The sequence below is a fragment of the Cuculus canorus genome, chromosome 3, assembly GCF_017976375.1.
Source record: "Cuculus canorus isolate bCucCan1 chromosome 3, bCucCan1.pri, whole genome shotgun sequence".
Classification (NCBI taxonomy): Eukaryota; Metazoa; Chordata; class Aves; order Cuculiformes; family Cuculidae; genus Cuculus; species Cuculus canorus.
This window is the reverse complement of record NC_071403.1, coordinates 32,857,619-32,876,420: the sequence shown is the minus strand read 5'-3', so window position 1 is coordinate 32,876,420 and position 18,802 is coordinate 32,857,619. Positions and strand designations below refer to the sequence as shown.

Sequence of the window (18,802 nt, the reverse complement as noted above, 5' to 3'; positions counted from 1 at the left end):
ACTTGCCAGTGCTTTGATCAGAGCACACTCTGTTAGCTGGAATTAGCTTGCAAAGTGGTTGCAGTCATGGCTGGTAAAGGGGCTTAAAGAAGAGAAGCACAATTTCCCACTCCTTTCTCCCTGACCTATCTTCAGATGCTGCATTCTGTCATCTAAAATTGTAAGCTTTGTATTTTTTACTCCTGCAATCACTGGATTCTTTCTTTGCTACCCACAGTTCTGAAGAGTGTTTCTGATGCAAAATCAGAATAGACACGCTGTTGTTTCAGGCAGCTCATTTCCCATCTTGTCACCCCACAGCTTCACCAGACCTTATGTAGCAGTGAGGCATTCTCACCAGGAGCCAAACAGGCTCTAACTTGCTCTTTTTCTGTAAATAGCTTCTACCTGTTTATTTTCACAAACTCTTGTGATGTGTGCAAGGAGCAGGACTTCATTCCACTCTGTGCTGAGTTTAAAAACTCACTCATATAGGCATCAATGGAGCCTAAAAACAAACACAACCCTTTTCCTCTAAATCATATTATCAGTTTAGTCTGTATTGACCATTTTTTGTACAGTGATAGGAGATGTGTTTTGCAGGGCTGTTTACTTAGCTATGTCAGGGCTGTTTGCTAGAGTTTATTGACATAAAAGCATTGGGTAAATGGAGTAATCCATCATGGATTTTCTTATAGCAGCAAGCTTAATTTCTCTGCATTTGAACTTAAGGCTTTCTACATCTTCAGGCTAAGTATGCATCAAAGCCATTGGAAAAAAACAAACATGCATGTTTTTGTGATGTTTCAGTATGTTGTTAGAAGAAAACAGAGGGAGCTTGTTGCTCATTAGGGAGAAAAAAGTCAGCTGGGAGAACTCAAATGGTTCATTCTCCCATAAGTTGTCTCAAAATGCTTTACTCCAGCTAGTCATCTTGGGCTTGAGGCAGGAATTGTTTCATGACTAGAATCATCCCTTCTGCTTTAAATAATAACAATAATAAAATTAATCAGGATCATGTTAAAAGTATCATTGTGGATGACTTCAGCATGAATTTAACCTCCCTTGATCATAGTTGCCTTCTCTTCTTACTTCCAAAATAAATCATATGGAGCTGGCTTTTCATTTTTTTCCATTGTCTGACTACCCAGGTACTTCATCAACTCATGTCTGTGTAATCCTTCACCTGGTTTCAATCTCCACCTTCCAAGGCTGTCTGGTTTTAGGTTTGTTTTCCAAAAAAATTCATTAGTATGATATATTGTAATGTCATATTTCTATCCAATTTTTTATTAAGTATATCTCTTATATTTGAATTTATTGTTGGATAATAATGAATAGTATAAATAACCAACAGCCTAAATAAATGAATAAAGAAATCTATCTTGGCTGTTGTTTTTATCCAGATTTGAACTAAAGCTCCAGTCCTGCAACTTGATCTGAGGTCAGTGGGGGTCCACAGAGGGCCACCCACGCAGCTCTGATTGCAGACCTGGAGCCACAAATTGTTTACATTTTCCTAAAGAATCTAAAATAGTGACCAGATAGGCAGGGAGCGTGTCTAAAGAAAATACAGCTGCTGCCAGTGGATCAAAACTCTGCCTGGAAAATTTTGGAAATAGGCTGAGGGTGTACAACCCAGAGTGGTGGTACAAAGCATGCACAAGGTGTGCTTGCAAGTCCCCAAAAAGCTTTGAACTCCTAGCTGAAATAGATGAACTTACTCAGTGGGAGAACCTCCTCGGACAAATATCCTAAACAGTATTTGTCCACAGTTTAGAAATAAAAACCCTGTCAGTCCTCTCAGGGTGTCTCCCATTCACACAAACCAGAATCATCTGTGTAACTGCTGGCTCTTTTCCTCCTATTTAGAGCACAAACCAGTGGGAATTTGAGGAGTCCTTGGAGTCAGGGTGGAGATGTTCTGTTCACTGCAGCTCCCTCAGCAGTGACCCACTCACCAGCACGACCTGTTGCAGGTTAACGTAGTCCAGGAGACCATGGTTCTTCCTGGTGAGAGATCTAGAAAAGACGTCTTAAACTGGGAATCTCAACCACCTGGGGTTCTTTAAACTGTTTCACTTAGCCAGATTTGGTTCCGGAGGATCTGCCAGGTGTGTTGAAAAGTACCCTGACTTGCGATAAGCAGCACTCAGTGCTGGGTGCTATCAGATCTATAGGAAATCACCTTTCACGTTGTCCAAAATTGTCTGCTGATGTTTTTCCTTTCCTGCCCTTAGCCGACATGGTTACCAATGAAAGCAGCTCACACTCTAGGAGGACCTTCCATGAAATCTCTGCAGCTGCCAGTTACCCCCAATATTTTTCATTTTAATGTCTAAATTACCTTCCAGTAAAGACAATATTCATCTGAGCTGTGAGTGAAGACTTGTCTTCTTCACTGTCTTTGAAATGGCCATGCTTTTGCATTTTCTGCATTATGCTATAAAATGTAGCTTCACTTTTGACACTTCACTATTGAGAAGCAATATGTTGTCACTGTATGTAGAAAAGAACTGTACTTCAAGTTAAGACACGTGAATATGCAGGTCCCTATGTAGGTGGCCAAGCTCCCTTTATAGTCATCAGGAAACTGGGGTTCAGTTCAGCTGCCTGTGACAGCAGACACCTAGTGCTCAAACCTGCGTTACACCATCAATATCTACAGTGCCATAACACTCATGGAAACTAGGCTGGGATTCAGCTGTCCTAATAGCATGAGAAGCGTATGTGTTGGCATCTAAATCAAGCCCATATTCCACCTGCAAGCAGCCGCCACTACACTTAAAACTAAATCCAGCCCCTCAGCTGAGGTTTCTCTATCTGGCTGTGAGCATCCAGAGCCTTTTGAAATGCCTGCAGCGTATCCGCATGGATCAGACAAATATGACAGCCTGTGAGGAAAGTGCCACACAGAATGTCCTTGGGCATCTCACATGGCACATAACCATTGTATTTGGGCACCTGAATCACACCAGTAAGCTCTAAAGATCCAGCATGGATTTGGAAAGTGAAACCTGCAGTTCTTGTAGATCTCCCAGTACACAGTCTTGGTGCACAAGACATCTCTGACATACAAAGTGTGCTAATTTTGTTGTTTAATGTTTATAAAGAAGTCTGGGATCCATCTGGGTGACAACACTACACATATATAAAGTCATTATCTCCAGTGCTTCTTATGAAAATCTTGATATTTACTGCCCAGTGGCATTTACCTAAACCGAAGTATTTGCGATGTAACCTGACACTTAGAATAGGAAAAGTCAATTTAACAACCTGAAGCAGTAAATGTTAAAATGTGAGTTCTCAGTTACACAGAAGTCCTAATTTCTTTCTGCAAAGATGTGAAAGAAACACAGTGTGAACATCATAAGATTTCTGTGTTACTTGTTACTTAGATTCGTTTGTTCTTTCTTATGGAACAGTGAGCATCTTTTAGAAGCGATTTCTCTTTCACTTTATAACAACTGGCCAGCAAACTAGAATCTTTGTGTCTAAAAACTACTGACAATTTTTATTCCTCTCTTGCTTGGAACAGGTGCCTATTCCCTGTCTATTCGAGACTGGGATGATATGAAAGGAGATCATGTCAAGCATTATAAGATTCGTAAACTTGACAATGGTGGATATTATATTACAACTCGGGCACAATTTGAAACTCTTCAGCAGCTGGTTCAGCATTATTCAGGTAATTTTTCAGATAATACATGACACACTGAAGTATTCTAAAACAAAAGTGTTTGCTGCTGAGCTGATGTATGCATAAGACACCCTAAAGAGTCATTTGAGCTGTCTCTCGCTTGTTATAATGCGTTGTCCATTATTCCTTTCCCATTACAGTTATAAATGGCTATGAGTGGCGTTCACAGTGTATAGTGGCAGAGCTTTTAAAAGCTACCAGTCTGCTGAGGTAAAGGTTTTGCCTGCTCTCCCTCTTCTAAGCAAACAGAATTACTGAATTTGACTGGCACATCTCAAATCATTAATTCCCTGTGTTTAAGCAAGTGCTAATATAATATTTTGCAGCACAGTATTGCTAATAAAGCAAATAGGGAATTGCATCATGGAATTCACTCGCCTTAAGCAATGACCAGAAGGTTTGCTTATATTACCTGACAAATTATCCCACCAGATTTGGGTTCAATCTGCAAAGTATTAACATTTAAATTATAATCAGTCTAATATTAAAAATAAATATGTCAAGGTGGGTGTTTCTTTATGCGCACTGTTTATGTCCACTCACCAGGCTATTTTGGTTTTAAATTCCTGTGATTAAAACGTGGCATCAACCCAGAAGGCCATTCTGCTGTCACTGGCAATTGGTGTACAACAGATGCAGCTTTAAAGCACCCCCCAAACCTCCACATGGGACAACCAGTTCTTATGTAGAAGGATGCCATGCATCTCAACATGGTCATTTTTTAAGCAGAAATTTGTATTTTGAATGATTTTTCTTTTTTTTCCCCCGCTCCACTTTAGCTTTTCATATTAACGGATGACCCCAAATGCTTGCTGCTCAAAAACTTTTCATAATTTTCACTTGGGGAAACAACTTCTCTGTGGGGTGTTTTTTCTGTATTCTTTGTATTCTGTCTGCTATATTCTTATGCTATTCATACTAGACATCTGGCTGTCTTCTCCACCCAATTTCTGATGGGTGTATGCTGCCCAGAAGTTCTAGTTGTTTCTGGTGACTCCACATTAAACTAATCTAAATAATATACAAAACCTCACAACTAAGGAAGATAATTCTCAACTCTACTGTTCCAACTTTTAGTTTCCTTTGTTCGAATTATTTGGGTAGTGTATTTTCCATGGACAAATGCTGAAACAAGCAGAACTGAAAGTAGCCATTTTGGTGCAACACAGAGGAATAATCAGTGGGATCCACGTAGGACAGCTCAGGAGGACACGGTACAGATCCACACTCCAGAGGTTTCAGCTGTGGTCTTCAGACCCAAGTAACCACAAGGATGCCTCTAACTGCCTGGTCCACACTCTGGATTGAGGGCAGTAGATTAGCACAACACCTTGTGAGTGCCTAGATTTACCTCTAAGGAGAGATCATAGATGCCTAAATGACTCTGTAAAGATCAGCATGGTTCCTGATGAACCACTACAGAGGCTGTAGGTCACTGCTTATAGAGCAGGACCACCCTTCAGCCTTCATCCCATAGCTGTCCAGACTGAAGGACCCCTCCTGTCCAGGCAGCTGAAAAACAGGCTACACAGGTAGGCAGTGTACTGTTTGGTCTCATGTAAGCAGTCCTGGATTTGGAAGTACGAAGTGTACCTTTGTGCAGATACAGCACAGGTATCCCTGCAATGTGTTCCCTTTGCACTGCCAAGTACCCTTACTACCCAGACTTCCCTCTTATCCCGGCCCCTTCTTAATAATAAATAATAAAAATAATAAAAATAATAACATTAACTGCAGTGTCTGCACTTCCACAGCTGAGATTTATGAATGAAAAATACTGAGCTCCCCAAGGTGTCCTCACATCAGACTGAAGTCCAATAACAGCACATCTGAAGTTGAAGCACCATTCACCCAGTCCTTAACAGTCCTGTCAAGCACAAGCTCTTCTGTGTGCAGTCTAGGCTTAACTGGAGCACCAGCACACCAAGCTTCTTTTTCAATTCAAGAAAACAATAAGATCTTAAAAAACTCCAGACAGCTTTCCAGACACTATCCATATTTCAAGTAGTCCCTCTCCTAATGTTCCCATTGGAATTATCTTGGAATAAAACATGCCAGCTGGTCAGATCATCTTCCCTGTTTTATGGTCTTTGTTGTCTTGCTACAGATGACACAAGGTTCATGTCAAGGTGTCTTTAGGGACTTCCCTGCTATCCCACGGCATTTGTGATGAGGAGAATCTTGGTGCTTCAAGGAGTTTTGGTGCTTGCACACCTCATAATGCTGAAATAAACTGTTCACCTGCTCGAAAAGAAATCTTGCACAGGAGAATAAAGATTGTGTTTGGGTCTGAAATACAATGCAGTTCTGCTGCAGCTGTTTTAAAATAGAGGTCACTGTGCAGGCTTTATATTGCAGTCTGCTTTGTGCAGCATAGTAAACGACACAACAATATTTGTGTGTAGGTATATGTATTTAGGTTTAGTCCTGCCAAAATATCTTGTGATTTTTGTCACAGTTCAGTTTTCTCTGAAGCTTTACAAGGGACGAGTATAATGAATCTGCCCCAAACTATGTAGGATAGACTGACTGCATACGCTAGTAAAGATTTCCACTATAAAGAATGGCAGAAAAAGTCTTTTACAGGACACCTAGAAAAACACCTTTTCACAGCACAGAATATAGAAAATACCTTTTTTCCAAGGTACCGAGAGAAAAATTTGCATAGTCCATCAAATTCATTTCTATGTTTGTCAGAAAAAGTGAATCTTGCCTATGTTTCTTTTAGTCGGTTTAGAATTAATACGCTTTGTGATTTGCAGATGACTTTTCAAACGTAATACTGTACTATAGTATACCAGTTACTCATGAAGTTATCTTAACACAGCATTGTGAGAGAAGGGAAATACAAAGTCCACAAGAGCAACCATAGGCAGTCACCTTCCATTTCAGGCTGTGGAAGCAGAAACTAAAATATTTCCTGTTCTGTCTCAAATGAATATGTTTCACTGTTCAATTTCTAATCTTCCAGGATGCTTTGTGGTATGCAACTAACAGCTGTTGTGAGTAGCATTGTTTTTATGCTTACTGTTTTTGTTTCATGTCACACTTTTTTTTCTTTCCTCTCCTTTGCTGTTGGCTTCACTTCTGGCTCCATCAGAGAGAGCTGCAGGTCTTTGCTGCCGCTTAGTAGTCCCCTGTCATAAAGGAATGCCAAGGCTTACTGATCTGTCTGTCAAAACCAAAGATGTCTGGGAAATTCCACGAGAATCCCTACAGTTGATCAAGAGACTGGGAAATGGGCAGTTTGGGGAAGTATGGATGGGTATGGAGCAAAATAATTATTCTAAAATAGCTCTCTGTGTGGGGATTACAAGATGGAAGGTGAAAATGTAGCACACTGTGACCCACAAGAAAAAATGGGCAAAGCTCAAATTATTTTGAATAATACCTTTGGAAACAAGGTTTTAACTTTGAAATTCTTTAATCTTCAGCTTCTACTCTAATTGAAAAATGAAAGTCCATGTTTCCTTGGAAGTTTTCAATTTTGACAAATCACCACCATCTTAATAATAAATTAAGGCACACATAGTAACATTTTAATTATACCAAGGAGCCTTTTTCTGCAAGGTTATAAAAAAGCCCATACTTTCACCATCCAAAAATCAGTGTTTGCAAATGAACTTTTATGCAGCACTGAGAGGCGAGTCACCTTCCATCTTTCTCAATGCATGCATCATTTTGGATTATAAGTGTGTTTTTTTTATTAATTTCCTCTCCTATAGAGAAAGCTGATGGTTTGTGTTTTAACTTAACTGTGATTGCTACGAATAATATCCCACAAACTGTTGGATTGGCTAAAGATGCATGGGAAGTTGCACGTGATTCATTATTTCTGGAACAGAAGCTTGGTCAGGGGTGTTTCGCTGAAGTGTGGCGTGGTAAGGCAGAGAATATATTTTGCTTTGGATGGATCTTTTAAGGCCCTCTTGGCAGAAATAAACATTTCGAGTAGAGATTTTAAAGCTAAAAGATCAGAATGGTATGAAATGGTAGTCTGTATCACCTTAAACAGTCAGACTGTAATAAAGTAACCCACAGTAAAACTTTCATTTGCACGCTCTGGTATGAGAGGTTAGGACATTAAACTTCATTAATTGCATTGGATTTTTGGGGGTCACTCACAGTCACTGGGTATTAAAATAGGAATGATGCTAAACTTCTAAATTAGAATGGCTAAGCAGAAATTAATCTGGTAAGTAGACATTTTTTTCCCTCACGCGTTTTAGCATTGATGGAGTCAGACCCTGAAAATGCTTCCATCCACTCTCCCAGTTTAAAAATAAAGGCAAATATCAGCAAGCTGATATTGTCAAGCTAGCTTTCCCATGCATCCACTTCTTTAAGTCTGCTCTGAAATTTGTTTCTGCAGCAGAGCCCCATAACTCAATATGGAGACCAGGGACAATAGAGACAAGGCTTGCCCAGCCCAGCTGAACCCCCATTTTGAATGTCAGAAATACTGACATTTTCCAAATCATCTGACATTGTTTTCTGTACACTTGCCAGCTTTATTTACTGCTCCCCTCTCTATGGACCTCATTCTTTTCATGACTGTAAAACAATAGCAATTTAAAGTATACATAAATCTGAGTATAGTCATAGCATTGAAACACAATGTAGTAGATATTAAATGAAAGATGGGCTAAATTTTTATGCCAAATTGCATTCTGTGTAGCCTTTTTAAAATGACCTATTCAAATAAAAAATTGCTATATATTGTTTCTTTACATCAGAATCATTTGGTGGAGCAGTGTGGCCAATTCTTTTTGTTGCGATGACAAAAAATTATGTACAACGAAAATAACCAGTGGGCTCTCATGGGTTCTTGCAGCTGTTTTCCATTGCAAGACTACAGCCAATAATATGGCAGCTAGCCTGTGAAGTTTATAGAATTTATAAAATAGAAATATATAGAAATGTATAGAATTTCACAGAAAATTTGGCCAGTTGTGAAGAAAACTACCTGGTTTTTATATTAGCGTCCCCAGATAAATGTGGTTTCACCTTCTTGTTCTCTGTCTTGAATGCATGCAAGAGTTTGGAGTTGATATTAATACTTAGTGGTCAACTTTATGTGCCATAGATCTTAAACTGTTACAATAAGCTGAAGTGGCAAATGCATTTTTTTTTAAAAAAAAAATCAGCTATGAGAAAGAAAATGCCAAGTATCAGTACCAAATATCCGTCAGAAACACTTAAATTTCTTAAAGTAATGTATAGTAAAAGTATGTTAACAACCCTGAAGCATTACCAAATCAGAATAGATTAACACTGTAAAAATTAATATAAAATGCATTTAGTAGTAACTAACTACATATGGGAGGAATTCAGAGGGAGGTCTCTGCTACTTTTCTTTTGGAGAGAAAAATACTAAAGCATAACAAGGAAATTTAACAATTTAAAATGAAATCTGGGCTGAGAGGATAAGTTAACCTTTTTGTTTGATTTTCTTTTAACTGGAGAAAGTCATAAAAACAGTTTTAACCTGCTGAAAACCTTTAATGATAGTAGAAGTTCTGGGATTTTCATTAAGGCAATGCAAACGGATAGTACACAGGTAATCCTGTTAAAACACAGGGTAAAATACTAGTTTATTAACACCAGTAACAGAGTGCTATGACTCTGGGGTTTCGTTCCTGGTTCATATAATTTGTGGCACCTCTGCAAAGTGGCTGTCACTGATGGCACTCTGTGGTCCGGAACCTCAGTGGCTCCAGATAAAACATGATCTTTTTTACTCATCAGAAGATATTTTGGTCACCCTGCTTGAAATCAAGAGGCGAAACCACATCCTTCCCAGCTTATACAGGAGTGCTGCTAAAGTGAAATCCTGCTTCAACTCTAATTTGAAGGACTAAGTGAAACTAAGACCTCAAGGGCCTTCCTCAAACCTACTAGTAGAGCAGCACTAGCAACTCAGGACATTACTGCAACATTGGTAGAGATGACAGCACTGGGCACTGAGCTGGCAGAAGAAAATCAAGTAAAACCCAAACTTGCACTATGCACTTCTGGCTATGATGTTCCTCAAGCTGCCATCAGACAGTTTTATGTATCCCTGTGGGGATTGCCCTGCAAAATGTGGGATGGCACAAGCAGTGGCTGCCCTGCCGCTCCTCCCCTGTCCTCAGCTAGGTGAGATGGCAGCTGGAGCCTGACCACTTGCACAAAATTCAGCTCATTTTATGCTCTGGCAGGTTGCAAAAGCTCATGATGAAGATGCTTTGGCTGAACCAGTTCCCATGCAACAGCTGAGCCCTGATAACTGTTAATATGCTTTTAACAAAGACAAACCATGTTACCTTTTTTGATTACATCTTAATTTATAGGAACAAGATTTGATCTAGAGTCTGCATGTCCTTTGCAGGCCTTCTGCTATCTTCATGCTTCAGTGCAGAGGAGCAGTTTTTACCCTGTATGTTTCATTCCTGAAGTCATTTAGCATTGTTCAGCCTTAGCACACAGTAGCTCCCTGTCAACAGATCACAGGTCCCATTCAAAGTTATGTCAGTCCTGGCTCTTGGACAGGGTTCTGGCAAGTCTGGGCAAGGGACAACCAGAAGGCACTAGGGAAGTGATATTTCTGCTCATTTTCATTTTCCTTCCCTTCCCCACTCCCCTATCCCCCCAAAAAACTGTTATCTTATGTAGGTGTTCTGTTTTTTAATTTCCAGTGGTCCTTCTCCCCCTTGCAAAGTTCTGAGTAGAGCCCCACCTGTTGTGGGACCCCCTGAGTCAGCCTTCCCCAGCTCACTCCAGGCCCTTGTCTAGGCTCTCAGGTGTTAGAGAAGGCTTGGGTAATGATGGCTGAAAAGTGATGCAACTTGTCCTTTTCAGTGCTGACCACAAGTAAAGAACAAAGTGAAGTGGACAGGAACCACCTCATTTTCCATCAGCAGCTGCTGGGCTTCTGGGGATGAGGAGGGGAAGGAAAAAGACGCATTTTGGTTTGGAAACCCTCCTGTGTTTCTAAAATGAAATCAATTCAGAATTTGTTTATTGGGAATGTCTCTTAGAATATTTTTTTCCTCTGACTCAGAACAAAAGCAAAATGTTAAAATGTCTTGCAAATGGAAAGTTCTGGGTTTAACCCGTTTTGTTATCCAAATCTGTGACTGAAGCTGTGGTGTTGTCTGTAGCAATTACTTGTTAGCAAGGGAATATATGAAGATTGTTTTCAGCAGTCCCATGTTTCTTACTCAGAGGAGGTTTCTGTGAACATCAGTGGAAACATTGTCAGAGTAGGACAACAGTGATTGTGCCTCAGTGCCAAAGGGATTATTACTTTTCAGTATAATAGAAAAAGACTATAATATGAGAGAGGCGGGGAGGAATATAATAATAAGGCAATATGGGAAACCACACTTAAAAAAAATTATTATATTGTGTCCATGCTAGTTTATTCCTTGGTTACATTTAGCATGAGGCAGAAAAAGGAGCAGAAGATGTTTAATCTAAGTATCTGTGCTTGTAGGTACGTGGAATGGAAATACTAAAGTGGCTATCAAGACCCTGAAGCCTGGCACTATGTCTCCAGAATCTTTCTTAGAGGAAGCCCAAATCATGAAGAAGCTAAAACATGACAAACTGGTCCAACTTTATGCTGTGGTATCTGAAGAACCTATCTATATTGTCACGGAGTATATGAGCAAAGGTGAAGCCAGAGCTGCTTGATAACAATGTTTTGTTTGTTAATGCTCCTTGGGGATACAGAGGAAGGTGCAGTGTGATACATGAACAGTGTGTGAGGATGGAGAGAGGGAATGGGAAGCTAAATTCATCTTTGGCTTCAGAATTATGAATTCAGTTCTGAACCGGGCCCATAATCTGAAATCCTCTAGATGTACAAAGGAAATCAGCACTAGGTGAAGAGGGAAGAAGGTGGTGTTTCCAGTTGCATCATCATCTAAACTTCCCTGACAAGTGGAGATCTATGTTTTCTAGGTCTGAATAATATTACATGCTGTTTCCGAACACCTTAGCTTTTCCTGGTGCCAAAGAGTTCATATGCTGTCTTATTTCGGTGTTTACTTGTCAGCCTAAGATTTCTGCTTTTTCTTTCAGCAATCATGAGTTCAGTTGCAAGCAGCATGCTCCCAGATTACAGCTTAATTTTTAGTCTAGCACATTTATTGTTTTAATACATGATTGGCACATTTGATTCTTTCCTCTTTCTCCTCCTCTTTCCCCTTCTCCCTTATCTGTTTCTTTAAGCTACTTAACTGGTAACAATATAGTAAATTGAGAAAAGGAAAACTTTTCACTCCGTCAGATCTCCAGCAGGGGTGCTGAGAGCAGAGCAAAAAATCTGCTTGTTTTGGAAAAGCAAATGAACCAAATAGGAAACATAAGTTCTCACAGGGAAGTTTCATTGTACATTGGAGGATACACTCTGAAATTTTAAGTGCATTTTTTCAGTCTATTTGGAGTTGACTTTTATTTTCCTGGCAGGTGCCTGCCCCCTCCCTCCTCAGAGGCATCCAAGCCTTGACTAACTCACACTTTAATCATATGTCTCAGTGAAAAGCATGTGCTTTTTCCCCTTTAAAAAAAAGGACTCCTCAAAATCCTTCTGAAGTACGTAGTTTATTTTGGCTTACTTTACCAGTTTTTACTGTAACATTTTACATCTTTGGATCTGAGCTTGAGGCTGATGATTTATCAAGGGAGAAACGCCTATTCGTCTGTCTTTTCTCCTTATTTGTTAACATAATTCACTGACTTTATTTAAAGGAGACTGCCACACTTCTCTGTTTGTGTACAAGATTGGGAAGGGAGCTATAGCATCCCAGGGTGTTGTCAAAAGCTACAGGAAATCCTTGCTTTCCCCTGTACAGGGGAGCTCTGTTCTTATTGCTTTTGCTAAAATCGCTTTCATTTGATCTCTGCTTTGTTTTCTCTAGTTTTGCATATTGGTCTTCTGAAACTAATGGTTCATGCTACATTTAGTTATGGGTTACCAAGAGAAGGAACACTACTAATGTCTAAGTAAAATTAGCCTTTATTAGTGCTAGCCCCTTTGGGCTTACCAGACTCCAGGCTGACCTTTCTTTTGGACAATGTTGAGCTGGGATTTGACTTTTTCCATAGTTTCTGTGGCTCAAAACCAAGCTGATACTTTGCAGCTAGCTGAGGTCTTCGGAAAGCAGCACATATGTAGTTTCAAAGAGCACTGGAAAAGTTAAGAAAGATCAGCTTTCTCAGTAATGGTAAGGAAAATTAAAAACAATGTGGTTTCTTTTCCCAGCAGCTCTCTTTGGACTAGTGACATATTCTTCTGCAAGTCAACCTTAAAAAAGAGTGAAACAAGTATAATAGGATAATTCTAAGATACTGGGAGTTTTTTTGAAACCATCCCTTGAACTTGAAACACTGCTGTCTTTAATATTACACGTACTGCTGCACCTCCATCCTGATGAATAGCCATTGTTTCCCTAACATCTCTTTTCTGTGTCAACTTTGCATTTGCAGGGAGTTTGCTAGATTTCTTAAAAGATGGAGAAGGAAGAGCATTGAAGTTGCCGAATTTGGTGGACATGGCAGCCCAGGTCTGTCTTCAGACTATTTAGCACTTAGGTTTATATGTTTTATAGCACAAGTATGTTGGAGCTCATCTTAAAATGCACCAATTCTGTTTCATGCTTCTCACAGGTGGCTGCAGGAATGGCGTACATCGAGCGAATGAATTACATACACAGAGATCTGCGGTCTGCAAACATTTTGGTGGGGAATGGCCTAATATGCAAGATTGCCGACTTTGGATTGGCAAGACTGATTGAAGACAATGAATATACAGCCAGACAAGGTAGGTATAGTGGCAGGCATAGCCCCGTGTCATTCTTGTGATGGGGGGAAAAGTGGAATGTGGCTTTAAAAAGTTTGCTTTCATATGCTTTGGTGTTGCTTTCAGTAAATTATTAACTTCTAGCACAGAACTTCACTGCTAAATGTCCTAAAAAGAACATATTATTTAGTTGTCTTCTCTTCAAAAACTGACCAAAGTGAGGCAAAGATGAGGAATGAGAGCACAAGTGGGTGAAGTGACAATAAAGACAAGATCCTTGTGGTGCCATAACAAAGAAGATACTTTACTTACCAGCCCTGAAACCCTGAGTGGGGTAATCCTGAAAAGCTATTTCTTTCATAGTATGCTTTCTAGTATTTACTAACGACTATCAGCATTGCTGTGCTATTCTTATTTTATTTCATACAGGACAAAGAAATGTGTCTCTATGCAATGGAACTGTGTTTCTGAGCACTATGTTTTCTTTTGGAACTTAAAAAGTTACGTTAATAAGAAAGCTGTTTCCCAGTGCCACACAGAGTGCCGGGCACAGCAGACCACTGATAACACTATAAAAATGTATCAAAGAGCATTGTAGCTTTTTCAAAAAAGCATATGTGTGTGTGTGTATTTTCAGACCGGCATGACACAGGCTCTTTTGTAGTTAGTCCTTCTTTACAAGTCATGCTTACTTGTTAGATGTTGGTCCAAGTTTGTAGAGCTACGGTTTTGTTCCCTTTCTATTGGCAGCATATTGGTAGTGCTTGCTCAACATGTGTCAGTAAATACCATTCCATGCATTTCAGTGCCAAAACCAAGGACTGTCCCGTTAAACCCTGTTCTATGTCATCAGAAAGCAAAGGTCAATTAAGTACTTCATAACCTGCATGCACCCCTTCCTGTTGTGAGTTTTTTCTCTTGACCAGAAGTCCGTGGTTTAGCATGGATTTTGTCATTAATTCTTAGGAAAGAGCTAACCTCTTCCTGTGACTTTCAATTGTTGACAGAAGGAGCCAGCGAGTTTCCAGCATGCCTTGTCTTGGCCTGGGAGCAGCAGCTCTCATGCCATTTTCATTCCCCTGAACTGCTGTCAGCAGTACCTAGTCACGGGCATGTGGACCACAGACTGCGTCCACCTGAAAAGCTGCCTGCTTCATGTTCAAACGGCAGGGCCTGATTTGGGGGGGGGTTGGGGAGAGGGCTTGAAGATGCCATGGTAGGTACTAGTGCAGAGAGTTAACCATTATTAATTTCAGCCTCAGGGTGGGACTTGCTTCTTGCTAGAAAATATAGCCTTGTGTCACTCTGCAGAGTAACAAGGAAGTCTGCAGGCTAGACAGAAATCTGTGTGCTTGCCCTTCTCCTGTGTAAAACAAGGCAGACAGATCCAGTCTGCAAAATGGCTTTGAAAGAGTATCCTATATTATCTGTGTTTTGTCTGGTTTACTGCCATCTCTTTTTTTTTCTCTTTGGAAACCACTCGATGTATAGTTTGGCATTACTAATTATTTGGTTTAATAGACAAGTATGTGACCTACTTCTGGCCAGATCTCCTCAGGTGCCTGATCCCCAGGAAATCCTCTAATGACCTGTTTGCTTCCTGGTTTAAATCTGTCAGGATGGTTTTGCCCTCTTCACATGTTAGAAAGCTGTGAAAGGCTGCCTGACTGTTGTTGAGGAGAAGCTCAGATTTTTTTTTAAGACAATAAAAGTTACTGGATTTTGGATGGGAGAACTTAAAGCTGAGAAAAAAAAGAATGCTGGGACTGGTAGGGAGAGGGAGCATAGTTATGGGTATCTCCTGCCCTGCTTCCATGATGGAGACCACTTGAATTGTGGAAAAAGTGGCTGAGAAGGGAGAATTAGTTCAGCTTTTAATCTGCATCTGTGATGTTCTGGAGATCTGAATCGTGTTTGCCTGGCTTCATCTCATGCTGCAAGTATGGAGAAGTCACCCATCATTTCTATACTTTGGGGCAATGGACAATACTTCTTTCCCCTGACTCACGGTCAGGCTTAAGTCCTTCAGAGCTACAGAACTCCTTAAAAGAGAGACTCAAAGAGCTGTAGTCACAGACATCTCATAGAAAGATTTTCCTGCTTTCACTAATGTTTTTTTTGACACTTTCTTAAGTAGCTTGTTATAAGGAGGGGTACATTTTTGACTGAGCAGAATGCTCTGAATTTACATTTCATAGCAATTAACCTGACTGCCAAGCCAACTGGGCAGCCAGGGTGAGCCTCGGACCTTTAAATTATTGAAAAAAAAACATGGCTTCTAATGCACTACTGGAGTTTTTCTTCCAAGTGGGATTTAGTCCTGTTTATTTAGTTAAAATTCATTTTGAGCATGGAGACCATAGTATCAGAAGGAAATGGTTGCCTTTGTTGGTTTTCCATGACCTATTACTTCAGCCTCCAAGGGAATGCATCTGGGGACTGCTCTGTTTATCTAGCTGACTACTGCTTCAGTGGGAATTTTGGCACTAGAGGAGAGCCTGGCTAGCAGAGGAGGGTGGGGGGGAATGAAGAGCACTCCAGACTGGGAGATCCTGTGGGAGAAAGGAAATGTTTTGCCTTAAAATATCTGAAGATTAAAGCCTCTGGTCACTCTCTCCTCAGCAGTTGTCCTTCTCTTGGCTTAACAATGTTACTACAGAACTCATTGTCAGCATGGGGGAGAGGTAGATTTCTCCAGTCTTGCTTGATCTCCTACTCCCTTCCCCCACTGTCGCTTTTGTCTCTGATTAAATATTTTGAAAGGAAGCAGATGGGGATGCTTTGAGACCCAGCAGACTAGAGTGCAGGATTCCTGAACCTGTATGGGTATTACTCAGCCTGGTGGTAACATTTAACTGACCGGTTTATTTTCTTTTTGGTTTGAACAAAGCGGGACTGACTGCTCCTGATTTATGAGAGGTAAATAAAAAGTGGTTTGTTGTCTGCACTGCCATTTATCAGTAATCATCAGGAAGGAAAGAGATGGTTGTGCCACTAATGATTTAAAGTGTGTGACTAGCAGCTATACACTGCCATTAAATAACAACAAAAAAAAAATCTTGGCTTGTAATGAGCATTTGGCTCCTCTTGCTTTTAGAGGAAGTGAGTAATCAAAGGGGAAAAACTTGCCTGTTAAAGTGACGCCCATTTTAAAGGCTATGCTGATGGACTGCACTGCAGCCTCCACCACTGGGGTTTGCTTCTTTTGGCTCTTGCTATTACAACGACTTCCTCCCACACCAGTGTCAGGCATTCAGTTTTGTTTCCTTCCATCGGCGATAATGTTTGTGTCAGTCCTGTAAGGCAAGACTTAAAACTCCTGGTATCCTACAGGACAGAGAGGAACTTCCCATCACCTTCCCATCAGAGTTTTGGCCAAGCCCATGGCATTTTTGTGGAGAGTGTCGAGTGTTCCACAGAGTTGCTGGGGAAGAGTTGTTACTATTCTAAGCAGTAGCAGCTGATACAAATTTAAAATTGCCCTAATAAAAAAAAAAAAAAAAAAAAAAAAAAAAGCAGAGTTATTTTCCAGGCCATGTTTCTACTGCATACACTGGCAGCACTTGCAGCAGTCCTGCTCCAAGCACACATGAAACAATAACGATCTTTCTGATGCCTTCCAGACAAGTCAGAGCTATTTTGGGAGCTCTAGTACATGTTTGTAAACTCTCAATCATTTTTGCCTCCTTAACAGTTAGAAATATCTCCTTCCTGCCCTGGTTAATATCAAGTGATACTTCTTATTTTGATTTCCTAGAAATTAGCAGGGACTTTTTTTCCCCCTTTCAGGTTCTCCGCAGTCCTTTTGTAGAGACTTGGCTCCCTACTCACCAGCTAATCATATCTCCTTTATTGGTGACTGACTGTACTGTGGACTGTAACATCCAGGGCTTTGTTCTTGCTCTTTGCCTGCCATTCCCCAGGTCAGCCATGGAACAGACAGGAGGAAGGACTCTTTCTTCTCAAGAGCCAGCCCCCTGGATCCCAGAGGGGGATCGCTAATGTGCTCCTCCAGAGTTGCCATCTGCTCTGTGAGGAGCACGGCCAGGTCAAGAGGAAGGGCAAAGGGAAGAGGGGCGTGCAGGCAAAGGGCAAGAGGGGTATTTAGACCCACAGTTCCGGCCCCTGTCCCCTGCTTCCCAGGGGATGCTCAACCTGTGGAGCCTGCTTCTGATCGCTGATGTTTTGCCAGACTTGTAATTTCTTGTTTGTTCTCACAGCACAAAAATTGTAATTGCACGGTCCCTCCCACACGGCATTCATCATCTCCTGCCAGGGCTGACTTGTTTCCTGTTACATGCTTGCTTCAGCACTTCGTTTTTACCTTTTGTGGCTTTCCCTTTTCAGCCTCAGGAGCAGTTTGGGGTTGCACTACATTCGCTGGTTGCTAGCCCAAGTGTTCCCCTGGTTTTGGGGTCTTAGAGCTTGAGGTGCTGTGTTCGGTTTGAAGATATGAGAGGTACCAGCTTCGTAGCATATCTGGAAACAGGATCATTATCAATCTGGCAGTGGCTCTGGGGCATGAATTTCAGAGATTTCTGCTTCATCAAGATTTAGATCTGAAAAAACAAAGCTCTGAGGGATTTTTGCTTGCCTCAGAAGAAACCATGCTGAGAGCTGTGTGTCAAGGTCACTCAGTTGTCCCAGCCCCCTCCACTCTTCATCACGCGACCTGCTTATAGCCGACAAAGAATTAAAGCAGGGCCATAGATTGAATTTTCCGAAGGAAATCCTCCTGGGAGATAACCTGTACGAACGTCTGAGCAGAGCCAGGCAGAGGTCCGAAGCACAGGGCTGAGCTTCACAAAAATCCTCAGGGGTAGGAGGAAGGCCCGTCTGCCCTAACAGTAGATTGTACAAGCAGCTTTGGTTTGATGTGGTTGCAAGCAGTGTGCTGTCTTTCTGCAGGCTGAAATGTTTCAAAAAAAAAGGACAGAGATAAAAGCTGCAGATTACTACGCCACTTTGGGGCAAAGCCAGGCTATCCTGACCTAATAAATGTGGTGTGTGGTTGGTTTGTATGCTTGAAGTTACTGATCTGCTAGTTTGTAATAAAACAGGTTCCGGGGAAAAAAAAAAAAAAAAGATAAATTCCCCCCACTGATGTCAAATATGCCTTCAAAGTAGGAGATAGGCTGCCTTGTCAGCTAGGGTAATTTGGCTTATCTGATTTATTAACATGCTTGTCAGTAATACACATTTTATCTGATGATCTGATGCTTTAATTTGTTTGCCACACAAAGTCAGCTTGTTTAATAAGCTGCTGAGGCCTGGGCAGAGGAAAGGGGTGGGTTTTTTAATCAGTGTGTTGGGAAGACAATAAGCAGAGACTATGT

The 18,802-nt window shown here is 40.9% G+C and overlaps 1 protein-coding gene across 1 annotated transcript in view; it reads left to right on the top strand.

Annotated features, from left to right (window-relative positions):
* Nucleotides 1–18,802, top strand: part of FYN (FYN proto-oncogene, Src family tyrosine kinase) — a 140,021-nt gene that overhangs the window by 110,530 nt on the left and 10,689 nt on the right. Inside the window, exons 8-12 of the mRNA XM_054062538.1 lie at nt 3,518–3,667; nt 7,405–7,560; nt 11,157–11,336; nt 13,154–13,230; nt 13,334–13,487. Of these exons, the coding sequence (XP_053918513.1) occupies nt 3,518–3,667; nt 7,405–7,560; nt 11,157–11,336; nt 13,154–13,230; nt 13,334–13,487 (717 nt within the window). The remainder of the gene's footprint in view (nt 1–3,517; nt 3,668–7,404; nt 7,561–11,156; nt 11,337–13,153; nt 13,231–13,333; nt 13,488–18,802) is intronic.